This window comes from Acipenser ruthenus, unplaced genomic scaffold, assembly GCF_902713425.1.
Source record: "Acipenser ruthenus unplaced genomic scaffold, fAciRut3.2 maternal haplotype, whole genome shotgun sequence".
Taxonomy (NCBI): Eukaryota; Metazoa; Chordata; class Actinopteri; order Acipenseriformes; family Acipenseridae; genus Acipenser; species Acipenser ruthenus.
The window spans coordinates 34,018-58,790 of NW_026707598.1; the positions used below are offsets into that span (position 1 = coordinate 34,018).

The 24,773-nt window shown below is 48.5% G+C and overlaps 1 protein-coding gene across 1 annotated transcript in view; it reads left to right on the plus strand.

Moving 5' to 3' along the window:
- The first annotated feature begins 2,495 nt into the window (after positions 1 to 2,495).
- cacna1ia (calcium voltage-gated channel subunit alpha1 Ia) overlaps positions 2,496 to 24,773 on the plus strand; it is a 65,093-nt gene continuing 42,815 nt past the window's right edge. Inside the window, exons 1-7 of the mRNA XM_059019083.1 lie at positions 2,496 to 2,671; positions 4,130 to 4,263; positions 8,319 to 8,416; positions 13,622 to 13,781; positions 15,800 to 16,133; positions 18,802 to 18,894; positions 20,642 to 20,951. Of these exons, the coding sequence (XP_058875066.1) occupies positions 2,579 to 2,671; positions 4,130 to 4,263; positions 8,319 to 8,416; positions 13,622 to 13,781; positions 15,800 to 16,133; positions 18,802 to 18,894; positions 20,642 to 20,951 (1,222 nt within the window). The 5' untranslated portion in view covers positions 2,496 to 2,578. The remainder of the gene's footprint in view (positions 2,672 to 4,129; positions 4,264 to 8,318; positions 8,417 to 13,621; positions 13,782 to 15,799; positions 16,134 to 18,801; positions 18,895 to 20,641; positions 20,952 to 24,773) is intronic.

A 24,773-nucleotide genomic window follows, 5' to 3' on the forward strand; every position in this document is an offset into this window, starting at 1 on the left:
CAATATCAGGGTCTAGCGCTGTATATTATAAAGACATTTCAGAGGGCTGGATCGCATCAATATCAGGGTCTAGCGCTGTGTATTATAAAGACATTTCAGAGGGCTGGATCGCATCAATATCAGGGTCTAGCGCTGTATATTATAAAGACATTTCAGAGGGCTGGATCGCCTCAATATCAGGGTCTAGCGCTGTGTATTATAAAGACATTTCAGAGGGCTGGATCACATCAATATCAGGGTCTAGCGCTGTATATTATAAAGACATTTCAGAGGGCTGGATCGCATCAATATCAGGGTCTAGCGCTGTATATTATAAAGACATTTCAGATGGCTGGATCGCATCAATATCAGGGTCTAGCGCTGTATATTATAAAGACATTTCAGAGGGCTGGATCGCATCAATATCAGGGTCTAGCGCTGTATATTATAAAGACATTTCAGAGGGCTGGATCGCATCAATATCAGGGTCTAGCGCTGTATATTATAAAGACATTTCAGAGGGCTGGATCGCATCGATATCAGGGTCTAGCGCTGTATATTATAAAGACATTTCAGAGGGCTGGGTCGCCTCAATATCAGGGTCTAGCGCTGTATATTATAAAGACATTTCAGAGGGCTGGATCGCATCAATATCAGGGTCTAGCGCTGTGTATTATAAAGACATTTCAGAGGGCTGGATCGCATCAATATCAGGGTCTAGCGCTGTATATTATAAAGACATTTCAGAGGGCTGGATCGCCTCAATATCAGGGTCTAGCGCTGTGTATTATAAAGACATTTCAGAGGGCTGGATCACATCAATATCAGGGTCTAGCGCTGTATATTATAAAGACATTTCAGAGGGCTGGATCGCATCAATATCAGGGTCTAGCGCTGTATATTATAAAGACATTTCAGAGGGCTGGATTGCATCAATATCAGGGTCTAGCGCTGTATATTATAAAGACATTTCAGAGGGCTGGATCGCATCAATATCAGGGTCTAGCGCTGTATATTATAAAGACATTTCAGATGGCTGGATCGCATCAATATCAGGGTCTAGCGCTGTGTATTATAAAGACATTTCAGAGGGCTGGATCGCATCAATATCAGGGTCTAGCGCTGTATATTATAAAGACATTTCAGAGGGCTGGATCGCCTCAATATCAGGGTCTAGCGCTGTGTATTATAAAGACATTTCAGAGGGCTGGATCACATCAATATCAGGGTCTAGCGCTGTATATTATAAAGACATTTCAGAGGGCTGGATCGCATCAATATCAGGGTCTAGCGCTGTATATTATAAAGACATTTCAGAGGGCTGGATTGCATCAATATCAGGGTCTAGCGCTGTATATTATAAAGACATTTCAGAGGGCTGGATCGCATCAATATCAGGGTCTAGCGCTGTATATTATAAAGACATTTCAGAGGGCTGGATCGCATCAATATCAGGGTCTAGCGCTGTATATTATAAAGACATTTCAGAGGGCTGGATCGCATCGATATCAGGGTCTAGCGCTGTATATTATAAAGACATTTCAGATGGCTGGATCGCATCAATATCAGGGTCTAGCGCTGTATATTATAAAGACATTTCAGAGGGCTGGATCGCATCAATATCAGGGTCTAGCGCTGTATATTATAAAGACATTTCAGAGGGCTGGATCGCATCAATATCAGGGTCTAGCGCTGTATATTATAAAGACATTTCAGATGGCTGGATCGCATCAATATCAGGGTCTAGCGCTGTATTATATTCTTTGCAGTGCTACAGCATTGTGCAGCTGTCGATTGCAGCATCGCTCAGGACCTGCGGAGCACAGATTTAATTACACTGGGTTTTTATTTCATGTCATTAGGATCCTCACAGGAAACCGGTCGCCGTCTTCAATTTATCTTAATCAGATTTATTACAATAACTATTCAGCAGCCTTCATGGGCAGATATATGTGAGTGAATTCCTGAAACAGCTTTCTGTGTCTTTCCATTCTGCAATAGCACAGCATGGGACTGATTCACCTGCCATAGCACTGTCAATAGCACAGCATGGGACTGATTCACCTGCTATAGCACTGTCAATAGCACAGCATGGGACTGATTCACCTGCTATAGCACTGTCAATAGCACAGCATGGGGCTGATTCACCTGCTATAGCACTGTCAATAGCACAGCATGGGACTGATTCACCTGCCATAGCACTGTCAATAGCACAGCATGGGACTGATTCACCTTTACCAGACCTCTCCGTGCTTTACAATGCTTCCCTATGCTTTACCATACCTCTCTGTGCTTTACAATGCTTCCCTATGCTTTACCAAACCTCTCTTTGCTTTACAATGCTTCCCTATGCTTTACCAGTCCTCTCTGTGCTTTACAATGCTTCCCTATGCTTTACCAGATCTCTCTGTGCTATATGTGTTATACTGTGCTGTGCTGTGCTGTGCTGTGTTGTGCTTTGTTATGCTGTGTTGTGCTGTGCTGTGCTGTGCTGTGCTGTGCTGTGTTATGCTGTGCTGTGCTGTGCTGTGCTGTGTCGTGCCGCACTGCAGTCTCTTGTTCCTTGACTCTTCTCCTCACGTGGTTCGAGCGTGTCAGTATGATGGTGATCCTGCTGAACTGTGTGACTCTGGGGATGTACCAGCCCTGCGAGAACATTGACTGCTCTTCACAGCGCTGCCAAATGCTGCAGGTAAAGCAAACGCAATGCAGAGTCTGATCCTCTGAGTGTGTGTGTGTGTGTGTGTGTGTGTCTGTCTCTGTGTGTGTGTGTGTGTGTGTGTGTGTGTGTCTGTCTGTCTGTTGGTGTGTGCGTGTGTGTGTGTCTGTGTGTGTGTGTTTCGGTGTGTGTGTCTGTCTGTCTGTCTGTGTGTGTGTCTGTGTGTGTGTTTGTGTGTGTGTCTGTGTGTGTGTGTGTGTGTCTGTGTGTGTGTGTGTGTGTGTGTGTGTGTGTGTGTGTCTTCCATCTGTCTTCAAACCAGGAACTTCGGGACGTCTTGGAATGAACATTCTGAGCTGACACAATCATGACATCATCCACAGAATTCTTGAAAAATAGTTTATTGCACAGCTGTCCAAAGCATCCTGAAATGAATGCTTTTGTTTAAATCTCTCTCCCTCTCTCCTCTCTCTCTCCCTTTCTCTCTCTCCTCTCTCTCTTCCTCCCTCTCTCCTCTCTCACCCTCTCTCCTCTCTCCTCTGACTATCTCCTCTCCTCTCTCTCTCTCTCTCTCTCTATGTACTGATTTATCATCAATATTACCCCATTACTGGTGTTGCAGCGCTGCAGGAGGTCACATGACAGTCAGGGTTCCTAATAAAGTGTCCAGCGGCGTGCAAGCCATTGAAATACATCCCCTCCCCTCCCGTCTTGTTTGTAGCGAGTTCAGCCCCCACCTCTGTCACACGGTCAGTCTGACCTGCACCAGCTCCGCGGATGAGACAAGAATTGGCACACAGCCTCGCTGTCAAGCCAGCTTCACGCTCAGCTATTCCGGCCACGGTGTTTCAAACCCCACCTGCCACGCTCCTGGGAGGAAACCTCGCAGTGACAGCCAGGGTCCATCTGCAAGTGGGAGAGATCACTAAAAACAAACACACACACACATCTCTGAGCAACGGCTTCGAAATGCAGGGTCGAGGGAAACACAGTGTGCTGAATCCTTCTTAAAGGAGCGCTGACCATCTTCAAAATCCATTCTCTCACCTCTTATTAGCTTTATTAACAGTATCGCTGGTCCCTCCCTTTAAAGGAGCGCTGACCATCTTTAAAATCCATTCTCTCACCTCTTATTAGCTTTATTAACAGTATCGCTGGTCCCTCCCTTTAAAGGAGCGCTGACCATCTTTAAAATCCATTCTCTCACCTCTTATTAGCTTTATTAACAGTATCGCTGGCCCCTCCCTTTAAAGGAGCGTTGACCATCTTTACAATCCATTCTCTCACCTCTTATTAGCTTTATTAACAGTATCGCTGGTCCCTCCCTTTAGAGGAGCGCTGACCATCTTTAAAATCCATTCTCTCACCTCTTATTAGCTTTATTAACAGTATCGCTGGTCCCTCCCTTTAAAGGAGCGCTGACCATCTTTAAAATCCATTCTCTCAGCTCTGATTATCACTAACACACTGCTCCTCTCTCTCTCTCTCTAGGCCTTTGATGCGTTTATCTATATTTTCTTTGCTGTTGAGATGGTGGTGAAGATGCTGGCTCTGGGAATATTTGGCAAAAAGTGTTACCTGGGAGACACCTGGAACAGACTGGACTTTTTCATTGTAATGGCTGGGTATGTATTATGGCAAACGTTTCCACTAGAAGTCTCTCTCAGCGTCTTCAGTGTCAATTCAACGGCAAACGTTTCCACTAGAAGTCTCTCAGCGTCTTCAGTGTAAATTCAATGGCAAACGTTTCCACTAGAAGTCTCTCTCAGCGTCTTCAGTGTAAATTCAATGGCAAACGTTTCCACTAGAAGTCTCTCTCAGCGTCTTCAGTGTAAATTCAATGGCAAACGTTTCCTCTAGAAGTCTTTCTCAGCGTCTTCAGTGTAAATTCAATGGCAAACGTTTCCACTAGAAGTCTCTCTCAGCGTCTTCAGTGTAAATTCAATGGCAAACGTTTCCTCTAGAAGTCTCTCTCAGCGTCTTCAGTGTAAATTCAATGGCTAACGTTTCCACTAGAAGTCTTTCTCAGTGTCTTCAGTGTAAATTCAATGGCAAACGTTTCCACTAGAAGTCTTTCTCGGCGTCTTCAGTGTAAATTCAATGGCAAACGTTTCCTCTAGAAGTCTTTCTCAGCGTCTTCAGTGTAAATTCAATGGCAAACGTTTCCACTAGAAGTCTCTCTCAGCGTCTTCAGTGTAAATTCAATGGCAAACGTTTCCTCTAGAAGTCTCTCTCAGCGTCTTCAGTGTAAATTCAATGGCAAACGTTTCCTCTAGAAGTCTCTCTCAGTGTCTTCAGTGTAAATTCAATGGCAAACGTTTCCACTAGAAGTCTCTCTCTGTCTCTGATGTCCTGTAAAGGCTAGCTAGTGTCTCTTATGTATTCCTGCCCTTATCTGAGTGACAGTTATGAGGGACTGGTTCAGAACAGCAGAACATTTGCAATTGAAATCACAGAGACATTGACGCTGAGAGCTGGGAGGGTGAATATGAAATGAATCTCGATGCTGTCTTCTCCCATCTGTTAGGAGCTTCAGGGCTGAATCCAGACTGGAGCTAGCACTGCCCACCTCAGTGTAATACAGAGCCATTGCAGTGCCGCTGTCTGTCTGTCTGCCATTGAAGATCATTGAGGGTATAGTTAGCACACTGTGGTCCCATTCTACCAGCCTCACCCCATTGCAGCTGCCCTATACTTGTGCTACCATTGCCCCTCAGTGTAATACAGAGCCATTGCAGTGCCGCTGTCTGTCTGTCTGTCATTGAAGATCATTGAGGGTATAGTTAGCACACTGTGGTCCCATTCTACCAGCCTCACCCCATTGCAGCTGCCCTATACTTGTGCTACCATTGCCCCTCAGTGTAATACAGAGCCATTGCAGTGCCGCTGTCTGTCTGTCACTGATATTGAGGGCCATTCAGTAAAGCAGTCAGTGATACAGAGTGAGTCTTTTTTCAATAAAGGCAGATTGATGGGTTTTATCTCCTTGGCTCGAGTGAAATCCTCTCTCTCCTCTGCGGATGGTAATCCTGCTGTTGAGGAGAAAGGGATAAGGAGCTGAGAGGGAGGTATTGAGGGCTAATCTGGGGCTGTGCTCAGAGATAGCTGACCCCCCTCCTCTCTGAGCTTCTGGAGAGAGAGGGAGAGAGGGGGAGAGAGAAAGAGAGAGAGGGGGGGGGAGAGAGGGAGAGCGAGTGGGGAGAGGGAGAGGGGGAGAGCGAGGGAGGAGAGGGAGAGAGAGAGAGAGAGAGGGGGGGAGAGGTGGAGAGAGGGAGAGCGAGTGGGGAGAGGGAGAGGGGGAGAGCGAGGGAGGAGAGGGAGAGAGAGAGAGAGGGGGGGAGAGAGGGAGAGCGAGTGGGGAGAGCGAGGGAGGAGAGGGAGAGAGAGAGAGAGAGAAAGAGGGAGAGAGCGAGAGAGGTAGAGGAGGGAGAGGGAGTGAGAGAGGGAGGGAGGGAGAGAGGGAGAGGGAGAGCGAGAGAAAGGAAGAGAGAGAGGGAGAGAGGGGGAGAGAAAGAGGGCGAGGGGGAGAGGGAGAGTGGGAGAGCGAGAGAGAGGTAGAGTGAGAGAAAGGAAGAGAGAGGGAGAGAAAGAGGGAGAGAGCGAGAGAGTGAGGGAGAGAGGGGGAGAGAAGGAGGGGGAGATGGAGAGAGGGGGGAGAGAGAGAGAGAGAGAGAGCACAGAATGGGACTACAGTACAGTTCAATGGCAGACAGACATATAACATATAACATATTTATTTCTTAGCAGACGCCCTTATCCAGGGCGACTTACAATTGTTACAAGATATCACATTATACATTATATCACATTATACAGATATCACATTATTTTTACATACAATTCCCCATTTATACAGTTGGTTTTTTACTGGAGCAATCTAGGTAAAGTACCTTGCTCAAGGGTACAGCAGCAGTGTCCCCCCACCTGGGATTGAACCCACGACCCTCCGGTCAAGAGTCCAGAGCACCTGACCGCTGCTCCACACTGCTGCCCTTCAATAGTACACTGAAGTACAACTCTGCAAATCCTGTTATACATTGTATTGATCTTCAGCAGTCCCTTAGATCACTATAGAATAAGGAACAAAAATAGCTGAACTAATTAAAACCTTCCAATTTTACGACATAAATCTTTAATGCATATATAGATTTTTTTTTGTGTGTGTGTGTGTGTGTGTGTGTGTGTGTGTGTGTGTGTGTGTGTGTGTGTGTGTGTGTGTGTGTGTGTAAGCTTGCTTTTTGGTGTTTGTTACTCAAGGGTTGTTTTCAAACACCGCACAGCCTTCGTCGTGTCGAATCTCTTCATTGTGTGCTCCGGCTGTGAGAGACTGAAGTCCGTTCGGTTCACAGTGATCCGGGTTCAAATGTTGGCTAGATTCCTCCTCCTCCTCCCGCGCGACAGTGATAGATGCCCCCCCTGCCAGCACTACAGCTTGGCATCGGGATGATTCCTTCCCCCTGCTGAGCGACCGGAGGGCGACTTCATCAAAGCGATCAAACAGGATCTGGAATTGCATACGTTTCCAACTGAAGCAACAGCTGCTGGGCTTCCAAAAGCCTTCTTTCTCGGATGTTTTGCAATCATGCTGAGTGCTTTCTTACTGCAATTATGAAAGTGGTTTTATTATTATTATTATTATTATTTTAATTAATCTGTGTAAAGCATTAAAAAAATAAACGTGGAAAACTAACCCTTGGAAAAATGTCCCCATAGTAAAAGCACAGCAAAGTGTAACACAGAGAGGTCTGGTAAAGCACAGGGAAGCATTGTGAAGCACAGAGAGGTCTGCTAAAGCATAGGGAAGCATTGTAAAGCACAGAGAGGTCTGGTAAAGCATAGGGAAGCATTGTAAAGCACAGAGAGGTCTGGTAAAGCATAGGGAAGCATTGTGAAGCACAGAGAGGTGTGGTAAAGCATAGGGAAGCATTGTAAAGCACAGAGAGGTCTGGTAAAGCATAGGGAAGCATTGTAAAGCACAGAGAGGTCTGGTAAAGCATAGGGAAGCATTGTAAAGCACAGAGAGGTCTGGTAAAGCATAGGGAAGCATTGTAAAGCACAGAGAGGTCTGGTAAAGCATAGGGAAGCATTGTGAAGCACAGAGAGGTCTGGTAAAGCATAGGGAAGCATTGTGAAGCACAGAGAGGTCTGGTAAAGCATAGGGAAGCATTGTGAAGCACAGAGAGGTCTGGTAAAGCATAGGGAAGCATTGTAAAGCACAGAGAGGTGTGGTAAAGCATAGGGAAGCATTGTAAAGCACAGAGAGGTCTGGTAAAGCATAGGGAAGCATTGTAAAGCACAGAGAGGTGTGGTAAAGCATAGGGAAGCATTGTAAAGCACAGAGAGGTCTGGTAAAGCATAGGGAAGCATTGTAAAGCACAGAGAGGTCTGGTAAAGCATAGGGAAGCATTGTAAAGCACAGAGAGGTGTGGTAAAGCATAGGGAAGCATTGTAAATCATTTGAAATAATATGGCAAACCAGGGTAAACTGTGGTAAATGTGTAGTATAACCATTGAAAAAGCATGGGGGGGCAAAAACTGCAGAATTATCATGCAAAAATGCTGTGGTGAAATTTTATCAGGGAGAAATTAATTGCAGACAGAAAAATATGTGTACGACAGAAACGACCCAGAAATCTTTCTCAGATGTGTCTTCATTTGATTCCTTTCTTGTTTTTGACAGGATGGTGGAATATTCACTGGACCTGCAGAACATCAACCTATCAGCGATCAGGACCGTCCGGGTCCTCAGGCCGCTCAAAGCCATCAACAGGGTGCCTAGTAAGCTGCCTGATTTAATTTGTAATTTTTTGGGGGGTTTTTTGCGTGTGAATTTTCACAAAGCATTGTGAAGCACAGAGAGGTGTGGTAAAGCATAGGGAAGCATTGTAAAGCACAGAGAGGTGTGGTAAAGCATAGGGAAGCATTGTAAAGCACAGAGAGGTCTGGTAAAGCACAGGGAAGCATTGTAAAGCACAGAGAGGTCTGGTAAAGCATAGGGAAGCATTGTAAAGCACAGAGAGGTCTGGTAAAGCATAGGGAAGCATTGTAAAGCACAGAGAGGTCTGGTAAAGCATAGGGAAGCATTGTAAAGCACAGAGAGGTCTGGTAAAGCATAGGGAAGCATTGTAAAGCACAGAGAGGTCTGGTAAAGCATAGGGAAGCATTGTAAAGCACAGAGAGGTCTGGTAAAGCATAGGGAAGCATTGTAAAGCACAGAGAGATGTGGTAAAGCATAGGGAAGCATTGTAAAGGACAGAGAGGTCTGGTAAAGCATAGGGAAGCATTGTAAAGCACAGAGAGGTCTGGTAAAGCATAGGGAAGCATTGTAAAGCACAGAGAGGTCTGGTAAAGCATAGGGAAGCATTGTAAAGCACAGAGAGATGTGGTAAAGCATAGGGAAGCATTGTGAAGCACAGAGAGGTCTGGTAAAGCATAGGGAAGCATTGTAAAGCACAGAGAGGTCTGGTAAAGCATAGGGAAGCATTGTGAAGCACAGAGAGGTCTGGTAAAGCATAGGGAAGCATTGTAAAGCACAGAGAGGTCTGGTAAAGCATAGGGAAGCATTGTAAAGCACAGAGAGGTCTGGTAAAGCATAGGGAAGCATTGTGAAGCACAGAGAGGTCTGGTAAAGCATAGGGAAGCATTGTAAAGCACAGAGAGGTCTGGTAAAGCATAGGGAAGCATTGTAAAGCACAGAGAGGTCTGGTAAAGCATAGGGAAGCATTGTGAAGCACAGAGAGGTCTGGTAAAGCATAGGGAAGCATTGTAAAGCACAGAGAGGTGTGGTAAAGCATAGGGAAGCATTGTAAAGCACAGAGAGGTCTGGTAAAGCATAGGGAAGCATTGTAAAGCACAGAGAGGTCTGGTAAAGCATAGGGAAGCATTGTGAAGCACATGCTATAAAATTGCAGTACAGACTTACTGCGGTGAACCTAGAATGGAAGGATTGAAAGGGGGAGAGAGGAGAGGGTTAAAGAATGGGGGGAGGGAGAAGGGAGAGAGGAGAGCTCTCTCTCACTTAGAGAGTGCCTGAAGCCAGCATCACTGTACCTCGCGAGGCTGCTTTGTAAAAGCTGGGCGATAAATCTGTCAGGACTGTGACAAACAACAGCAGATCAATACTTATTAACGAGCAACACTTTCCCTGTTTCCCGGAGCTAGTCTATTAAAGGGGTAGCAACTAACACAGGGTTACATAATAATAATAATAATAATAATAAATACATTGAAGATCATTGAGGGTATAGTTAGCACACTGTGGTCCCATTCTACCAGCCTCACCCCATTGTAGCTGCCCTATACTTGTGCTACCATTGCCCCTCAGTGTAATACAGAGCCATTGCAGTGCCGCTGTCTGTCTGTCTGCCATTGAAGATCATTGAGGGTATAGTTAGCACACTGTGGTCCCATTCTACCAGCCTCACCCCATTGTAGCTGCCCTATACTTGTGCTACCATTGCCCCTCAGTGTAATACAGAACCATTGCAGCGTCTCTGCGGATCATCACATCAATAAACCAGCATGCTGTTCTGTTTCCCCTCCAATGAGTTTCACAGCAGCTGTCAGATCGGTGTTCATGTTTGGAGATTAGCTCAAGTCCTATATTTCAGACACTGCAGTGGGCCGGGTGCGAGGATTCACTGCCATGGCAATGCTAGAAACTTCAGACCAAAACCTCAGACAGCACCTGTCAAGCTCAACTCTTCTGGACTGTATAGCACTGTGCTTTTAAAAGCATTTTAACTTGGACTCATCTGCCCCCTAGTTTACTGTATTTAATCCTGTACTTAACCCAATCTGTAGTATTTTGTATTTCACCTCCACTCTGATCTATCAACACTGTTATCCGGTCTTGAGTAGCCCTGATATCAAATCGTACTGTGTTTCCTATCTCCTCTTCTTAGCACTGAAGTTAGTGTATTTTTTGGTTGTCTCCTGAATTTAGTAGCGTCTAATGATTTTTAGGCTCAGCTCACCGCTGCCCCCCCCCCCCGCGCTGACTCGGGAGGGGTGAAGATGAACCCACGCTGTCCTCCGAAGCGTCTGCCGTCAGCCGCCCCCTTCTTCACACGCTGCAGACTCACCGTGCAGCCGCCTCAGAGCTACAGCGTCGGAGGACAACGCAGCTCAGGGCAGCTTACAAGCCCACAGGAGCCCGGACTGACCACAGGGGGGTGCTGGTGAGCCGAGGACACCCTGGCTGACCTAAACCCTCCCCATCACCCCCCCGGGCGGCTCTCGGAGAATTGAGCCCCGCCCCCTGGGAGCCCCCGTCCACGGTCGGCAGTGACCTGGACTCGAACCGGCGACCTCCAGGCTGTGGGGCGCATCCTGCACCCCACAGAGGGGCGTCTTGACCGGATGAGCCAATCGGGAGCCCTTTTACTGAAATTCTTGATAGCTATTTTTTGTATACAGCTGTAAGTCAGAACTGACCCATTAAAAAACCTGCAGGTGTTCAAATCTGTGTGCCGCTGTGAAGGCAAGCAGACTCAGAGATTACAGATGCAATTTACAAACCAAAAAAGAATCAAGCTGGCTGTCTAGCACCCATGACCACCCTGCTTCTAAACCTGTCAATCATTTCATGACCCCCCCCCCCCCCCCCCCCCCCCGCCAATCTAATATTTCCCCCTACGCGCCCGCCCACGCAGACACTGGCAGGGTTTTCAGCGTGCCCACACTGCCACAGCTACATGCGTGTACTGTTTTGCCTGTAACGCGTGGTTCTTTCACAACTCCACCTTTTGAGGCCTGGGTCGTCAATGCAAGTGGAGAATATGGATTAATTATTACTGTAGCTACAATACCTGAGGCTTTATAATGAGGGACCAGCGATACTGTTAATAAAGCTAATAAGAGGTGAGAGAATGGATTTTAAAGATGGTCAGCGCTCCTTTAAAGGGAGGGACCAGCGATACTGTTAATAAAGCTAATAAGAGGTGAGAGAATGGATTTTAAAGATGGTCAGCGCTCCTTTAAAAGGGAAGGAACAGTGATACTGTTAATAAAGCTAATAAGAGATGAGAGAATGGATTTGAAAGCTGGTCAGCTCTGCATTTTGCTCCAGGCTGATTTGGAGGATGTGAGTTGGCATGCTGGAATGGTAATATGCATTCACGATTCTATACTGACATTTCAAACATGCCCAGGGCTGAAGAGAGACACCATTTCCAATGAAGCTGAACCAAACCGGCAGAGGAGACCAAGAATATCCAGCACATCATGAGAGCCATACTTTAAAATCCATTCTCTCACCTCTTATTAGCTTTATTAACAGTATCGCTGGCCCCTCCCTTTAAAGGAGCGCTGACCATCTTTAAAATCCATTCTCTCACCTCTTATTAGCTTTATTAACAGTATCGCTGGTCTCTCCCTTTAAAGGAGCGCTGACCATCTTTAAAATCCATTCTCTCACCTCTTATTAGCTTTATTAACAGTATCGCTGGTCCCTCCCTTTAAAGGAGCGCTGACCATCTTTAAAATCCATTCTCTCACCTCTTATTAGCTTTATTAACAGTATCGCTGGTCCCTCCCTTTAAAGGAGCGCTGACCATCTTTAAAATCCATTCTCTCACCTCTTATTAGCTTTATTAACAGTATCGCTGGTCCCTCCCTTTAAAGGAGCGCTGACCATCTTTAAAATCCATTCTCTCACCTCTTATTAGCTTTATTAACAGTATCGCTGGCCCCTCCCTTTAGAGGAGCGCTGACCATCTTTAAAATCCATTCTCTCACCTCTTGTTAGCTTTATTAACAGTATCGCTGGCCCCTCCCTTTAAAGGAGCGCTGACCATCTTTAAAATCCATTGTCTTTTCAATACAATTTCACATCACTAGCAAACAGGTGCAATAGACTGGATGATTAATTGATCAACAGCTAATGTCAAGAGTGAAGCGTCTGTAATGTCACACAGCTGCGATATCAATCCCTCCGGACTCTCAGTTGCTCTGATAATGTGATTCCTGCTACACAGTAAAAGGACGTGTTTTTATTGCCTCGATGAACGCCCGTGACCCCAGGATCGCGCGCCCTGATTGGCCGAAACAGGGAAGAAAATGCTGCTTCTATTAAACGGGGAGTGAAAGCGATTGATCTGCGGTCCGAGGCCAGCCACAGCGGCATTGTTCTGGAAATTGCTTTTAACAAAAGGGGACGAGCAAAAGGCTGCTTGGAACATCGTGATCTGACCTGAGCAAGAACAGCTAATCAGAGGCAGGACTCCTCAACGCAGCTTCATCTTCTAGGATCGTGATCTGAATCCTCGACGCTGTGGTCCCATTCTACCAGCCTCACCCCATTGTAGCTGCCCTATACTTGTGCTACCATTGCCCCTCAGTGTAATACAGAGCCATTGCAGTGCCGCTGTCTGTCTGTCTGCCATTGAAGATCATTGAGGGTATAGTTAGCACACTGTGGTCCCATTCTACCAGCCTCACCCCATTGCAGCTGCCCTATACTTGTGCTACCATTGCCCCTCAGTGTAATACAGAACCATTGCAGTTCCGCTGTTTGGGTACACAGTGTGCTGTGGTGAGATAATGTACTGTTTATAACTCTCTCTCTCTCTCTCTCTCCCTCCCCCTCTCTCTCTCTCCTCTCCCCTCTCCCCTCTCTCTCTCTCCCCTCTCTCTCCCCTCTCTCCCTCCCCCCCCCTCTCTCTCTCTCTCTCTCTCTCCCCTCTCTCCCCCTCTCCCCCCTCTCTCTCTCCCCCTCTCTCCCCCTCTCTCCCCCTCTCTCTCTCTCCCCCCTCTCCCTCTCTCTCTCTCTCTCTCCCCCTCTCTCCCCTCTCTCCCCCCCCCTCTCTCTCTCTCTCTCTCTCTCTCCTCTCTCTCCCCTCTCTCCCCTCTCTCTCCTCTCCCCCTCTCTCTCTCTCTCTCTCTCTCTCCCCCTCTCTCCCCTCTCTCCCTCCCCCCTCTCTCTCTCTCTCTCCTCCCTCTCTCTCCCTCCCCCCCCCTCTCTCTCTCTCTCTCTCTCTGTAGGTATGCGGATCCTTGTGAATCTCCTGCTCGACACTCTCCCCATGCTGGGCAATGTCCTGCTTCTCTGTTTCTTTGTGTTTTTCATTTTTGGCATCATTGGAGTTCAGCTGTGGGCTGGATTGCTGAGGAACCGCTGTTTCTTACAAGACAACTTCACCCAGTAAGTACCAGTTCAAACCAGTATAACCCTCCCTCCCTCCCAGTCCCTCCTCAGCTCCGATAGAGCCACGCTGCTTCCCTCCCAGTCCCTCCTCAGCTCCGCTAGAGCCACGCTGCTTCCCTCCCAGTCCCTCCTCAGCTCCGCTAGAGCCACGCTGCTTCCCTCCCAGTCCCTCCTCAGCTCCGCTAGAGCCACACTGCTTTCCTCCCAGTCCCTCCTCAGCTCCGCTAGAGCCACACTGCTTCCCTCCCAGTCCCTCCTCAGCTCCGCTAGAGCCACACTGCTTCCCTCCCAGTCCCTCCTCAGCTCCGCTAGAGCCACGCTGCTTCCCACCCAGTCCCTCCTCAGCTCCGCTAGAGCCACACTGCTTCCCTCCCTCCCTCCCTCCCTCCCTCCCTCCCAGTCCTTTATAACTAAATAACAAAAGATAATTCAGTTCTCTTTATACTCCAGCAATCCTAGCTGTGATCTGCGTTTGTGCGTCAATGGCGATTCTAATTTAGATTTCCATTGACACCTGGACTTAAGATAAACACAAACGAGAATAGATTTGCCCTGTCAACTGCGAGAGAGATAAAAAACACAGAGGAACTAGGCATTGATAATCTGTCGCCAGGGAAACGGAGTGCTAAGCAACCACCTGAGCCTATTGGCTGTGACACTCGGGGGCCCAAACGCCTGATTCTCCAATCAAATCGTTGAATTAGAAACTGGTAGAATTTTGGAAATAGCTGTGAGGGAAGCAGCGTGGCTCTAGCGGAGCTGAGGAGGGACTGGGAGGGAAGCAGCGTGGCTCTAGTGGAGCTGAGGAGGGACTGGGAGGGAAGCAGCGTGGCTCTAGCGGAGCTGAGGAGGGACTGGGAGGGAAGCAGTGTGGCTCTAGAGGAGCTGAGGAGGGACTGGGAGGGAAGCAGCGTGGCTCTAGCGGAGCTGAGGAGGGACTGGGAGGGAAGCAGCGTGGCTCTAGCGGAGCTGAGGAGGGACTGGGAGGGAAGCACTGTGGCTCTAGCGGAGCTGAGGAGGGACTGGGAGGGAAGCAGCGTGGCTCTAGCGGAGCTGAGGAGGGACTGGGAGGGAAGCAGCGTGGCTCTAGCGGAGCTGAGGAGGGACTGGGAGGGAAGCAGTGTGGCTCTAGCGGAGCTGAGGAGGGACTGGGAGGGAAGCAGCGTGGCTCTAGCGGAGCTGAGGAGGGACTGGGAGGGAAGCAGCGTGGCTCTAGCGGAGCTGAGGAGGGACTGGGAGGGAAGCAGTGTGGCTCTAGTGGAGCTGAGGAGGGACTGGGAGGGAAGCAGCGTGGCTCTAGTGGAGCTGAGGAGGGACTGGGAGGGAAGCAGTGTGGCTCTAGCGGAGCTGAGGAGGGACTGGGAGGGAAGCAGCATGGCTGTAGCGGAGCTGAGGAGGGACTGGGAGGGAAGCAGCGTGGCTCTAGCGGAGCTGAGGAGGGACTGGGAGGGAAGCAGCGTGGCTCTAGCGGAGCTGAGGAGGGACTGGGAGGGAAGCAGCGTGGCTCTAGCGGAGCTGAGGAGGGACTGGGAGGGAAGCAGCGTGGCTCTAGCGGAGCTGAGGAGGGACTGGGAGGGAAGCAGCGTGGCTCTAGCGGAGCTGAGGAGGGACTGGGAGGGAAGCAGTGTGGCTCTAGCGGAGCTGAGGAGGGACTGGGAGGGAAGCAGTGTGGCTCTAGCGGAGCTGAGGAGGGACTGGGAGGGAAGCAGCGTGGCTCTAGCGGAGCTGAGGAGGGACTGGGAGGGAAGCAGCGTGGCTCTAGTGGAGCTGAGGAGGGACTGGGAGGGAAGCAGTGTGGCTCTAGCGGAGCTGAGGAGGGACTGGGAGGGAAGCAGTGTGGCTCTAGCGGAGCTGAGGAGAGACTGGGAGGGAAGCAGTGTGGCTCTAGCGGAGCTGAGGAGGGACTGGGAGGGAAGCAGCGTGGCTGTAGCGGAGCTGAGGAGGGAGTGTGGTAGTCAGGGCAGGGGTGTATCAAAGCTAAACCCTCGTTCCTCTCCCCCCCCCCCCCCTCACAGATCCACGGGTATCTCCCTCCCTTCCTCATACTACCAGCCCGATGAAGAGGACGAGACTCCTTTCATTTGCTCTCTGGCCGCGGATAACGGCATCATGTCCTGCGGGGACGTCCCCGCGAGGAGGGAGGACGGGAGGGAGTGCTGTCTGGACAAAGACGACTACCTTCACCTGCTGGCGCTCGGAGGTCCGGAGCTCCTCAGTAACTCCAGCGCCTCTCTGGGCTGCGTGAACTGGAACCAGTACTATACCCAGTGCCGGACCGGCGACACCAACCCGCACAAGGGAGCCATCAACTTCGACAACATCGGATACGCCTGGATCGTCATCTTCCAGGTAGAGGTGCAGACTGCGGGGGGCGCTGTGCAGGAAGGGTCTCCCCTTGCTGAGTAAACGCACGTGTGCTTGCACGTTGTTACAGTGTTATTGTGCATAGGTGCAATCAGGGCTAAATGTGGAAGTGTTTTACACTGATCTAACCCCAACCCCAAAATAAAACACCAACCCACAACCCACACCCCAACACACACCCTAACCCACACACCAACCCCAACCCCAACACACAGACCAACACACACCCCACACCCCAACCCCAACCCACACACCAACCCCAACACACACCCCAACCCACACACCAACCCCAACCCCAACCCCAACCCCAACACACAGACCAACACACACACCACACCCCAACCCACACCCCACACCCCAACACACAGACCAACACACACCCCACACCCCAACCCCAACCCCCACACCAACCCCAACACACACCCAAACACACACACCAACCCCAACACACACCCCAACCCCAACCCACACACCAACCCCAACACACACCCCAACCCACACACCAACCCCAACCCACACACCAACCCCAACCCCAACCCACACACCAACCCCAACCCACACCACAACCCCAACCCACACACCAACCCAAACACACACACCAACCCCAACCCCAACCCCCACACCAACCCCAACACACACCCAAACACACACACCAACCCCAACACACACACCAACCCCAACACACACCCAAACACACACACCCCAACCCCAACCCACACACCAACCTCAACACACACCCCAACCCCAACACACACACCAACCCCCACACCAACCCCAACCCCCACACCAACCCACACCCCAACCCACACACCAACCCCAACCCCAACACACACACACCAACCCCAACCCACACCCCAACCCCCACACTCCAACCCACACACCAACCCCAACCCCAACACACACACACCAACCCCAACCCACACCCCAACCCCCACACCCCAACCTCAACCCCAACACACACCCCAACCCACACACCAACCCCAACCCCAACCCCAACCCCAACCCCAACACACACCCCACACCCCAACCCCAACCCACACACCAACCCCAACCCGGAAAACCAAACCCAACCCCAACACCCACCCCAACACACACACCTCACCCCAACCCTAACACACACCCCAACCCCCACCCCAACCCACACCCCAACCCACACACCAACCCCAACACACACACCAACCCACACACCAACCCCAACCCCAACCCACACACCAACCCCAACCCCAATCCCCACACCAACCCCAACCCCAACCCCCACACCAACCCACACCCCAACACACACACACCAACCCCAACCCCCACACCCCAACCTCAACCCCAACACACACCCCAACCCCAACCCCAACCCACACACCAACCCCAACCCCAACCCCAACCCCAACACACACCCCAACCCCAACACACACCCCACACCCCAACCCCAACCCACACATCAACCCCAACCCCAACACTCACCCCAACACACACACCTCACCCCAACCCTAACACACACCCCAACCCCCACCCCAACCCACACCCCAACCCACACACCAACCCCAACACACACACCAACCCACACACCAACCCCAACCCCAACCCACACACCAACCCCAACCCACACACCAACCCCAACCCCAACACACACCCCACACCCCAACCCCAACCCACACACCAACCCCAACCCCAACACACACACCAACCAACACACCAACCCACACACCAACCCCAACCCACACACCAACCCCAACCCCAACACACACCCCACACCCCAACCCCAACACACACCCCACACCCCAACCCCAACCCACACCCCAACCCCAACCCCAACACACACACCAACCAACACACCAACCCCAACCCCAACACACCAACCATAACCCACAGACCAACCCCAACCCACACACCAACCCAAACACCAACCCCAACCCCAACCCCAACCAACACACCAACCCCAAACCCAACCAACACACCAAGCCCAACCCCAACCCACACACCAACCCCAACCTCAACCCCAACCCACACACCAACCCCAACCCCAACCCACACACCAACCCCAACCCACACACCAACCCCAACCCACACACCAACCCCAACCCCAACCCACACACCAACCCACACACCAACCTCAACCCCAACCCCAACCCCAACCCACACACCAACCCCAACCCCAACCCACACCCCAACCCACACACCAACCCCAACCCCAACCCACACACCAACCCCAACCCCAACCCGCACACCAACTCCAACCCCAACCCCAACCCACACACCAACCCCAAAGCCAACCCCAACCCATACACCAACCCCAACCCCAACCCACACACCAACCCACACACCAACCCCAACCCCAACCCGCACACCAACTCCAACCCCAACCCACACACCAACCCCAACACACACACCAACCCCAACCCCAACCCCAAAGCCAACCCCAACTCATACACCAACCCCAACCCACACACCAACCCCAACACACACACCAACCCCAACCCCAACCCCAAAGCCAACCCCAACCCATACACCAACCCCAACCAACACACCAACCCCAACCCACACCCCAACCCACACAACAACCTCCATCGTACCGCTCAGACTGCGGCCCAGGTGTGCCGAGGCGGGTGGAAGGCGGTGGTGAGAGGCTGGGTGCTTCACACTGGGTTGCTGTTGCTTGCAGGTGATCACGCTGGAGGGCTGGGTGGAGATCATGTACTATGTGATGGACGCGCACTCCTTCTACAATTTCATCTACTTCATCCTGCTGATCATCGTAAGTCAGATCTTTATAATTCACTTCAAATACAACTTCCATTGTGATCTGTGCCATTGCAGTGTAATACAGAACCATTGCAGTGCCGCTGTCTGTCTGTCTGCCATTGAAGATCATTGAGGGTATAGTGAGCACACTGTGGTCCCATTCTACCAGCCTCACCCCATTGTAGCTGCCCTATACTTGTGCTACCATTGCCCCTCAGTGTAATACAGAGCCATTGCAGTGCCGCTGTCTGTCTGTCTGCCATTGAAGATCATTGAGGGTATAGTGAGCACACTGTGGTCCCATTCTACCAGCCTCACCCCATTGTAGCTGCCCTATACTTGCGCTATCGTTGGAGATCATTATTAAACAGTCCCAGATCGCCCAGTCAGATGGCAGTTTGCCTATGCTGTGCGTGGAGGGTTATTACTGAATTATACACAGGGAGTGAATCAAGCCGTCTCCTTCTGACAGCTCGATTGTGTTTCTTCCTCGAGAACAAATTAACTCTGGTCGCAGATTTGAATTCTCTGCAAACGATCCGAGCCTCACTGTGCTGCATCACAATATTAAACCCTGGAGTCTCAAAGTGCTTGCGTTTGACGGGATAATGACTGCGTCTTACCTGTCCTGCCCTTCCATTGGCTGACGTAGCTGTCAAACGTGGAGTTTTGAAAGCAGCACGTAGTTTGGCGGGCCAACGGTTAAAAACCAAAAGGGTTTGAAACCTGGAGGTTCCCGGTGACTGATCTGGGAGTCTCATTTGGACACGGTCCACCTCGTGAAGCTGGCACAAGTATAGGGCAGCTGCAATGGGGTGAGGCTGGTAGAATGCTGTGGTCTCATCTCTTTACAATGCTTCCCCATGCAACTGTGCTGGAGGGACTGAGCTGTTTTCAGTGCTGCTTTAACCAGCCCTACTCTCTGTGTGTCTGTGTCTGTGTGTGTCTGCGTCTCTGTGTGTCTGTCTGTCTACGTGTGTGTCTCTGTGTGTGTCTGTCTGTCTGTCTGTGTGTCTCTGTGTCTGTCTGTCTGTCTGTCTGTGTGTGTGTGTCTCTGTCTGTCTGTGTGTCTGTCTGTCTGTGTGTCTCTGTGTGTGTGTGTCTGTCTGTCTGTGTGTCTGTCTGTGTGTGTGTCTCTGTCTGTCTGTCTGTCTGTGTGTGTGTGTGTCTCTGTCTGTCTGTGTGTCTGTCTGTCTGTGTGTCTCTGTGTGTGTGTGTCTGTCTGTCTGTCTGTGTGTGTGTGTGTCCGTCTGTGTGTTTGTGTGTCTGTCTGCGTGTGTGTCTCTGTGTCTGTGTGTGTGTGTCTGTCTGTCTCTGTGTCTCTGTGTGTGTGTGTGTGTGTGTGTGTCTCTGTGTCTGCGTGTCTGTGTTTCTGTCTGCCTGTGTCTGCATGTCTGTGTTTCTGTCTGCCTGTGTCTGCATGTCTGTGTGTCTGTCTGCCTGTGTCTGCGTGTCTGTGTTTCTGTCTGCCTGTGTCTGCATGTCTGTGTCTCTGTCTGCCTGTGTCTGTGTGTCTGTGTTTCTGTCTGTCTGTGTGTGTCTGTGTTTCTGTCTGCCTGTGTCTGTGTTTCTGTCTGTCTGTGTCTGTGTTTCTGTCTGCCTGTGTCTGTGTTTCTGTCTGTCTGTGTGTGTCTGTGTTTCTGTCTGCCTGTGTCTGTGTTTCTGTCTGCCTGTGTCTGTGTTTCTGTCTGTCTGTGTATGTGTGTGTGTCTCTGTCTGCCTGTGTCTGCGTGTCCGTGTTTCTGTCTCTCTCTCCTCAGGTGGGCTCGTTCTTCATGATCAACCTGTGCCTGGTTGTGATCGCCACGCAGTTCTCGGAGACGAAGCAGCGGGAGCACCAGCTGATGGAGGAGCAGCGGGCGCTGTGCCTCTCCTCCAGCACGGTGGCGAGCTTCAACGAGCCGGGAGACTGCTACGAAGCCATCTTCCAGTACGTGTGTCACATCCTGCGCAAGGCGAAACGCAGGACCGCCTGGCTGTACTCCGTGCTCAGAGGGGGCCACCCCGGCCCCGTCCACCGGAGGAGGAGACAGAACAAAGTGGGCGTCAACGGCAACGAGAGGCAGCCCGGTACGTCATTTATTGAATCCTATTTTGTCATAAACTTGTTCTTGCTAGAACCGAAGCCATTGTATTTTATCATGCTCTTTAATTGTATTAATACTTGTACTGTGATTCTTGAAATGTATTTTTGTTTACGAGTGTAAGTCGCCCTGGATAAGGGCGTCTGCTAAGAAATAAATAATAATAATAATAATAATAATAATAATAATAATAATAATAATAATATATTTTCTACGGACAGGTGCATGCTGGGAAATTGCGGTTTTTTTTTTTGGTTGTTTTGTTTTACTGGTGTTTTCTACAGTTAAAAAATAAAAAAAGATGTGTTGGGAAAACTGAAAACGACTCGGTGTTAGTCAAAGAAATCCTTTTTTACAATTATTTACTGAAATAACGACAGAGCAAGCTGGGACATTTCTGATTCCTCTGCGGGTTTGAACAGGGCGGCAGCGCTTCCGTCCCCGAAACTCACTTCCTTAGAGACGGTTGCTAACAGCGACGTTTTTAGGCGCTCACTTTTTTTTAAAAAAAAGGGAAGAATAATTAAAAATTGGATAATTTCAATCATTCTTATACGGCGGTAAACGTGGCGTCTTATAAAACAAAGTTAATCCCAGTATGAGGGATAAAACTTACGAGCTAAAGTTTCCCGCCTAAATCTACTATCGTTTATAATAATAATAATAATAATAATAATAATAATAATAATAATAATAATAATAATAAACAATACAAGGATAAAAACAGTAGATAATATTAACAGAAAAGACGTGGAGTAGACGATTTGTTGATCAGCTATCGTGGACGCGATACCTCAGGGTATATTGTAAATAAATGTTAGGTATTTTTATTTTTTTTTAATAAAAAGGCTCTTTTTTATGCGAAAGGTGAGCTGTGTTTTAATAGCAGCCTGGGAAAATGAGTTTCGTGTATTTTTAGATGTATTTTATTTGCCCCTGAGTGAAAGTAATAATCTTAACGAGGCGGGACGGCAGTTTAATTAATTAAATTGCATTAAAAAGCAGCGTAGAAAGTTGAGGGTGAATATTTTAGCAATCAGAACCGATTAATAACGCGCTGCCATTATTAACCCGTTCCGGGACAGAACCATTTATATATACTGCCGTCCCGTCTCCGACTTTACACCCCACCCCTGTTTTTTTGCGTGTTTTTGTTAAATATTGATATTCTTGTTGTCGCGAAGCAGGTTTATAATAGTCTGTTGAGAAGCAGAGATGGATAACAGATGTCTTAATTTGTGAGAAGCTTGTGTCTGAATGATTTAAGGTCCCGTTGCTATGAAGCGGGCGTCTTGTGAACTGTTTGTTTTGCAGATATGGGAGACAGAGGCGTTCAGAGCTTATTTTTCAGTTTGTTTTCTGAATGGTGGTTGCAGTCTGCCGCAGAACTATTTAATTTATATTGAAGTACCACCTCTCGCTGTGCAGGTTCACCCCTGTTTTAAAACACACTCGTCGCTGTTGCTATGTTTGTTTGGAACCGCCTAGCGACAATCGCCGCGGAGGTGACGTCACACTAAAAAAGCGCGTTGGAAGAAACCGCACAAGTGCATGCTGGGAGATGTAGTTCCTGATTTAAAAATAAAAATTTTAAAAAAAAAACGGAAAAGGGGCTGTGAAAAAATAGTGCGTGTTCCTCCAAACAAACTTTATTAACAGTATTAGAGCAGTAACAAAAGTGCATGCTGGGAGATGTAGTTCCTGATTGAAAAAAGACTGCGTGTCCCTCCCACCAAACTTTATTTAACAGTGTTATAGCAGTAACAAAAGTGCATGCTGGGAGATGTAGTTCCTGATTGAAAAAAGACTGCGTGCCCCTCCAAACAAACTTTATTAACAGTATTAGAGCAGTAACAAAAGTGCATGCTGGGAGATGTAGTTTCTGATTGAAAAAAAGACTGCGTGTTCCTCCAAACAAACTTTATTAACAGTATTAGAGCAGTAACAAAAGTGCATGCTGGGAGATGTAGTTCCTGATTAAAAAAAAGACTGCGTGTCCCTCCAAACAAACTTTATTAACAGTATTAGAGCAGTAACAAAAGTGCATGCTGGGAGATGTAGTTCCTGATTGAAAAAAGACTGCGTGCCCCTCCAAACAAACTTTATTTAACAGTGTTATAGCAGTAACAAAAGTGCATGCTGGGAGATGTAGTTCCTGATTGAAAAAAGACTGCGTGCCCCTCCAAACAAACTTTATTTAACAGTGTTATAGCAGTAACAAAAGTGCGTGCTGGGAGATGTAGTTCCTGATTGAAAAAAGACTGCGTGTTCCTCCAAACAAACTTTATTAACAGTATTAGAGCAGTAACAAAAGTGCATGCTGGGAGATGTAGTTCCTGATTGAAAAAAGACTGCGTGTCCCTCCCACCAAACTTTATTTAACAGTGTTATAGCAGTAACAAAAGTGCATGCTGGGAGATGTAGTTCCTGATTGAAAAAAGACTGCGTGCCCCTCCAAACAAACTTTATTAACAGTATTAGAGCAGTAACAAAAGTGCATGCTGGGAGATGTAGTTCCTGATTGAAAAAAGACTGCGTGCCCCTCCAAACAAACTTTATTTAACAGTGTTATAGCAGTAACAAAAGTGCATGCTGGGAGATGTAGTTCCTGATTGAAAAAAGACTGCGTGCCCCTCCAAACAAACTTTATTTAACAGTGTTATAGCAGTAACAAAAGTGCATGCTGGGAGATGTAGTTCCTGATTGAAAAAAGACTGCGTGTTCCTCCAAACAAACTTTATTAACAGTATTAGAGCAGTAACAAAAGTGCATGCTGGGAGATGTAGTTCCTGATTGAAAAAAGACTGCGTGTCCCTCCCACCAAACTTTATTTAACAGTGTTATAGCAGTAACAAAAGTGCATGCTGGGAGATGTAGTTCCTGATTGAAAAAAGACTGCGTGCCCCTCCAAACAAACTTTATTAACAGTATTAGGGCAGTAACAAAAGTGCATGCTGGGAGATGTAGTTTCTGATTGAAAAAAAGACTGCGTGTTCCTCCAAAAAAACTTTATTAACAGTATTAGAGCAGTAAGAAAAGTGCATGCTGGGAGATGTAGTTCCTGATTGAAAAAAGACTGCGTGCCCCTCCAAAGAAACTTTTTTTAACAGTGTTATAGCAGTAACAAAAGTGCATGCTGGGAGATGTAGTTCCTGATTGAAAAAAGACTGCGTGCCCCTCCAAACAAACTTTATTTAACAGTGTTATAGCAGTAACAAAAGTGCATGCTGGGAGATGTAGTTCCTGATTGAAAAAAGACTGCGTGTTCCTCCAAACAAACTTTATTAACAGTATTAGAGTAGTAACAAAAGTGCATGCTGGGAGATGTAGTTCCTGATTGAAAAAAAGACTGCGTGTCCCTCCAAACAAACTTTATTAACAGTGTTATAGCAGTAACAAAAGTGCATGCTGGGAGATGTAGTTCCTGATTGAAAAAAAGACTGCGTGTCCCTCCAAACAAACTTTATTAACAGTATTAGAGCAGTAACAAAAGTGCATGCTGGGAGATGTAGTTTCTGATTGAAAAAAAGACTGCGTGCCCCTCCAAACAAACTTTATTAACAGTATTAGAGTAGTAACAAAAGTGCATGCTGGGAGATGTAGTTCCTGATTGAAAAAAGACTGCGTGCCCCTCCAAACAAACTTTATTTAACAGTGTTATAGCAGTAACAAAAGTGCATGCTGGGAGATGTAGTTTCCTGATTGAAAAATGACTGCGTGTCCCTCCAAACAAACTTTATTTAACAGTGTTATAGCAGTAACAAAAGTGCATGCTGGGAGATGTAGTTCCTGATTGAAAAAAGACTGC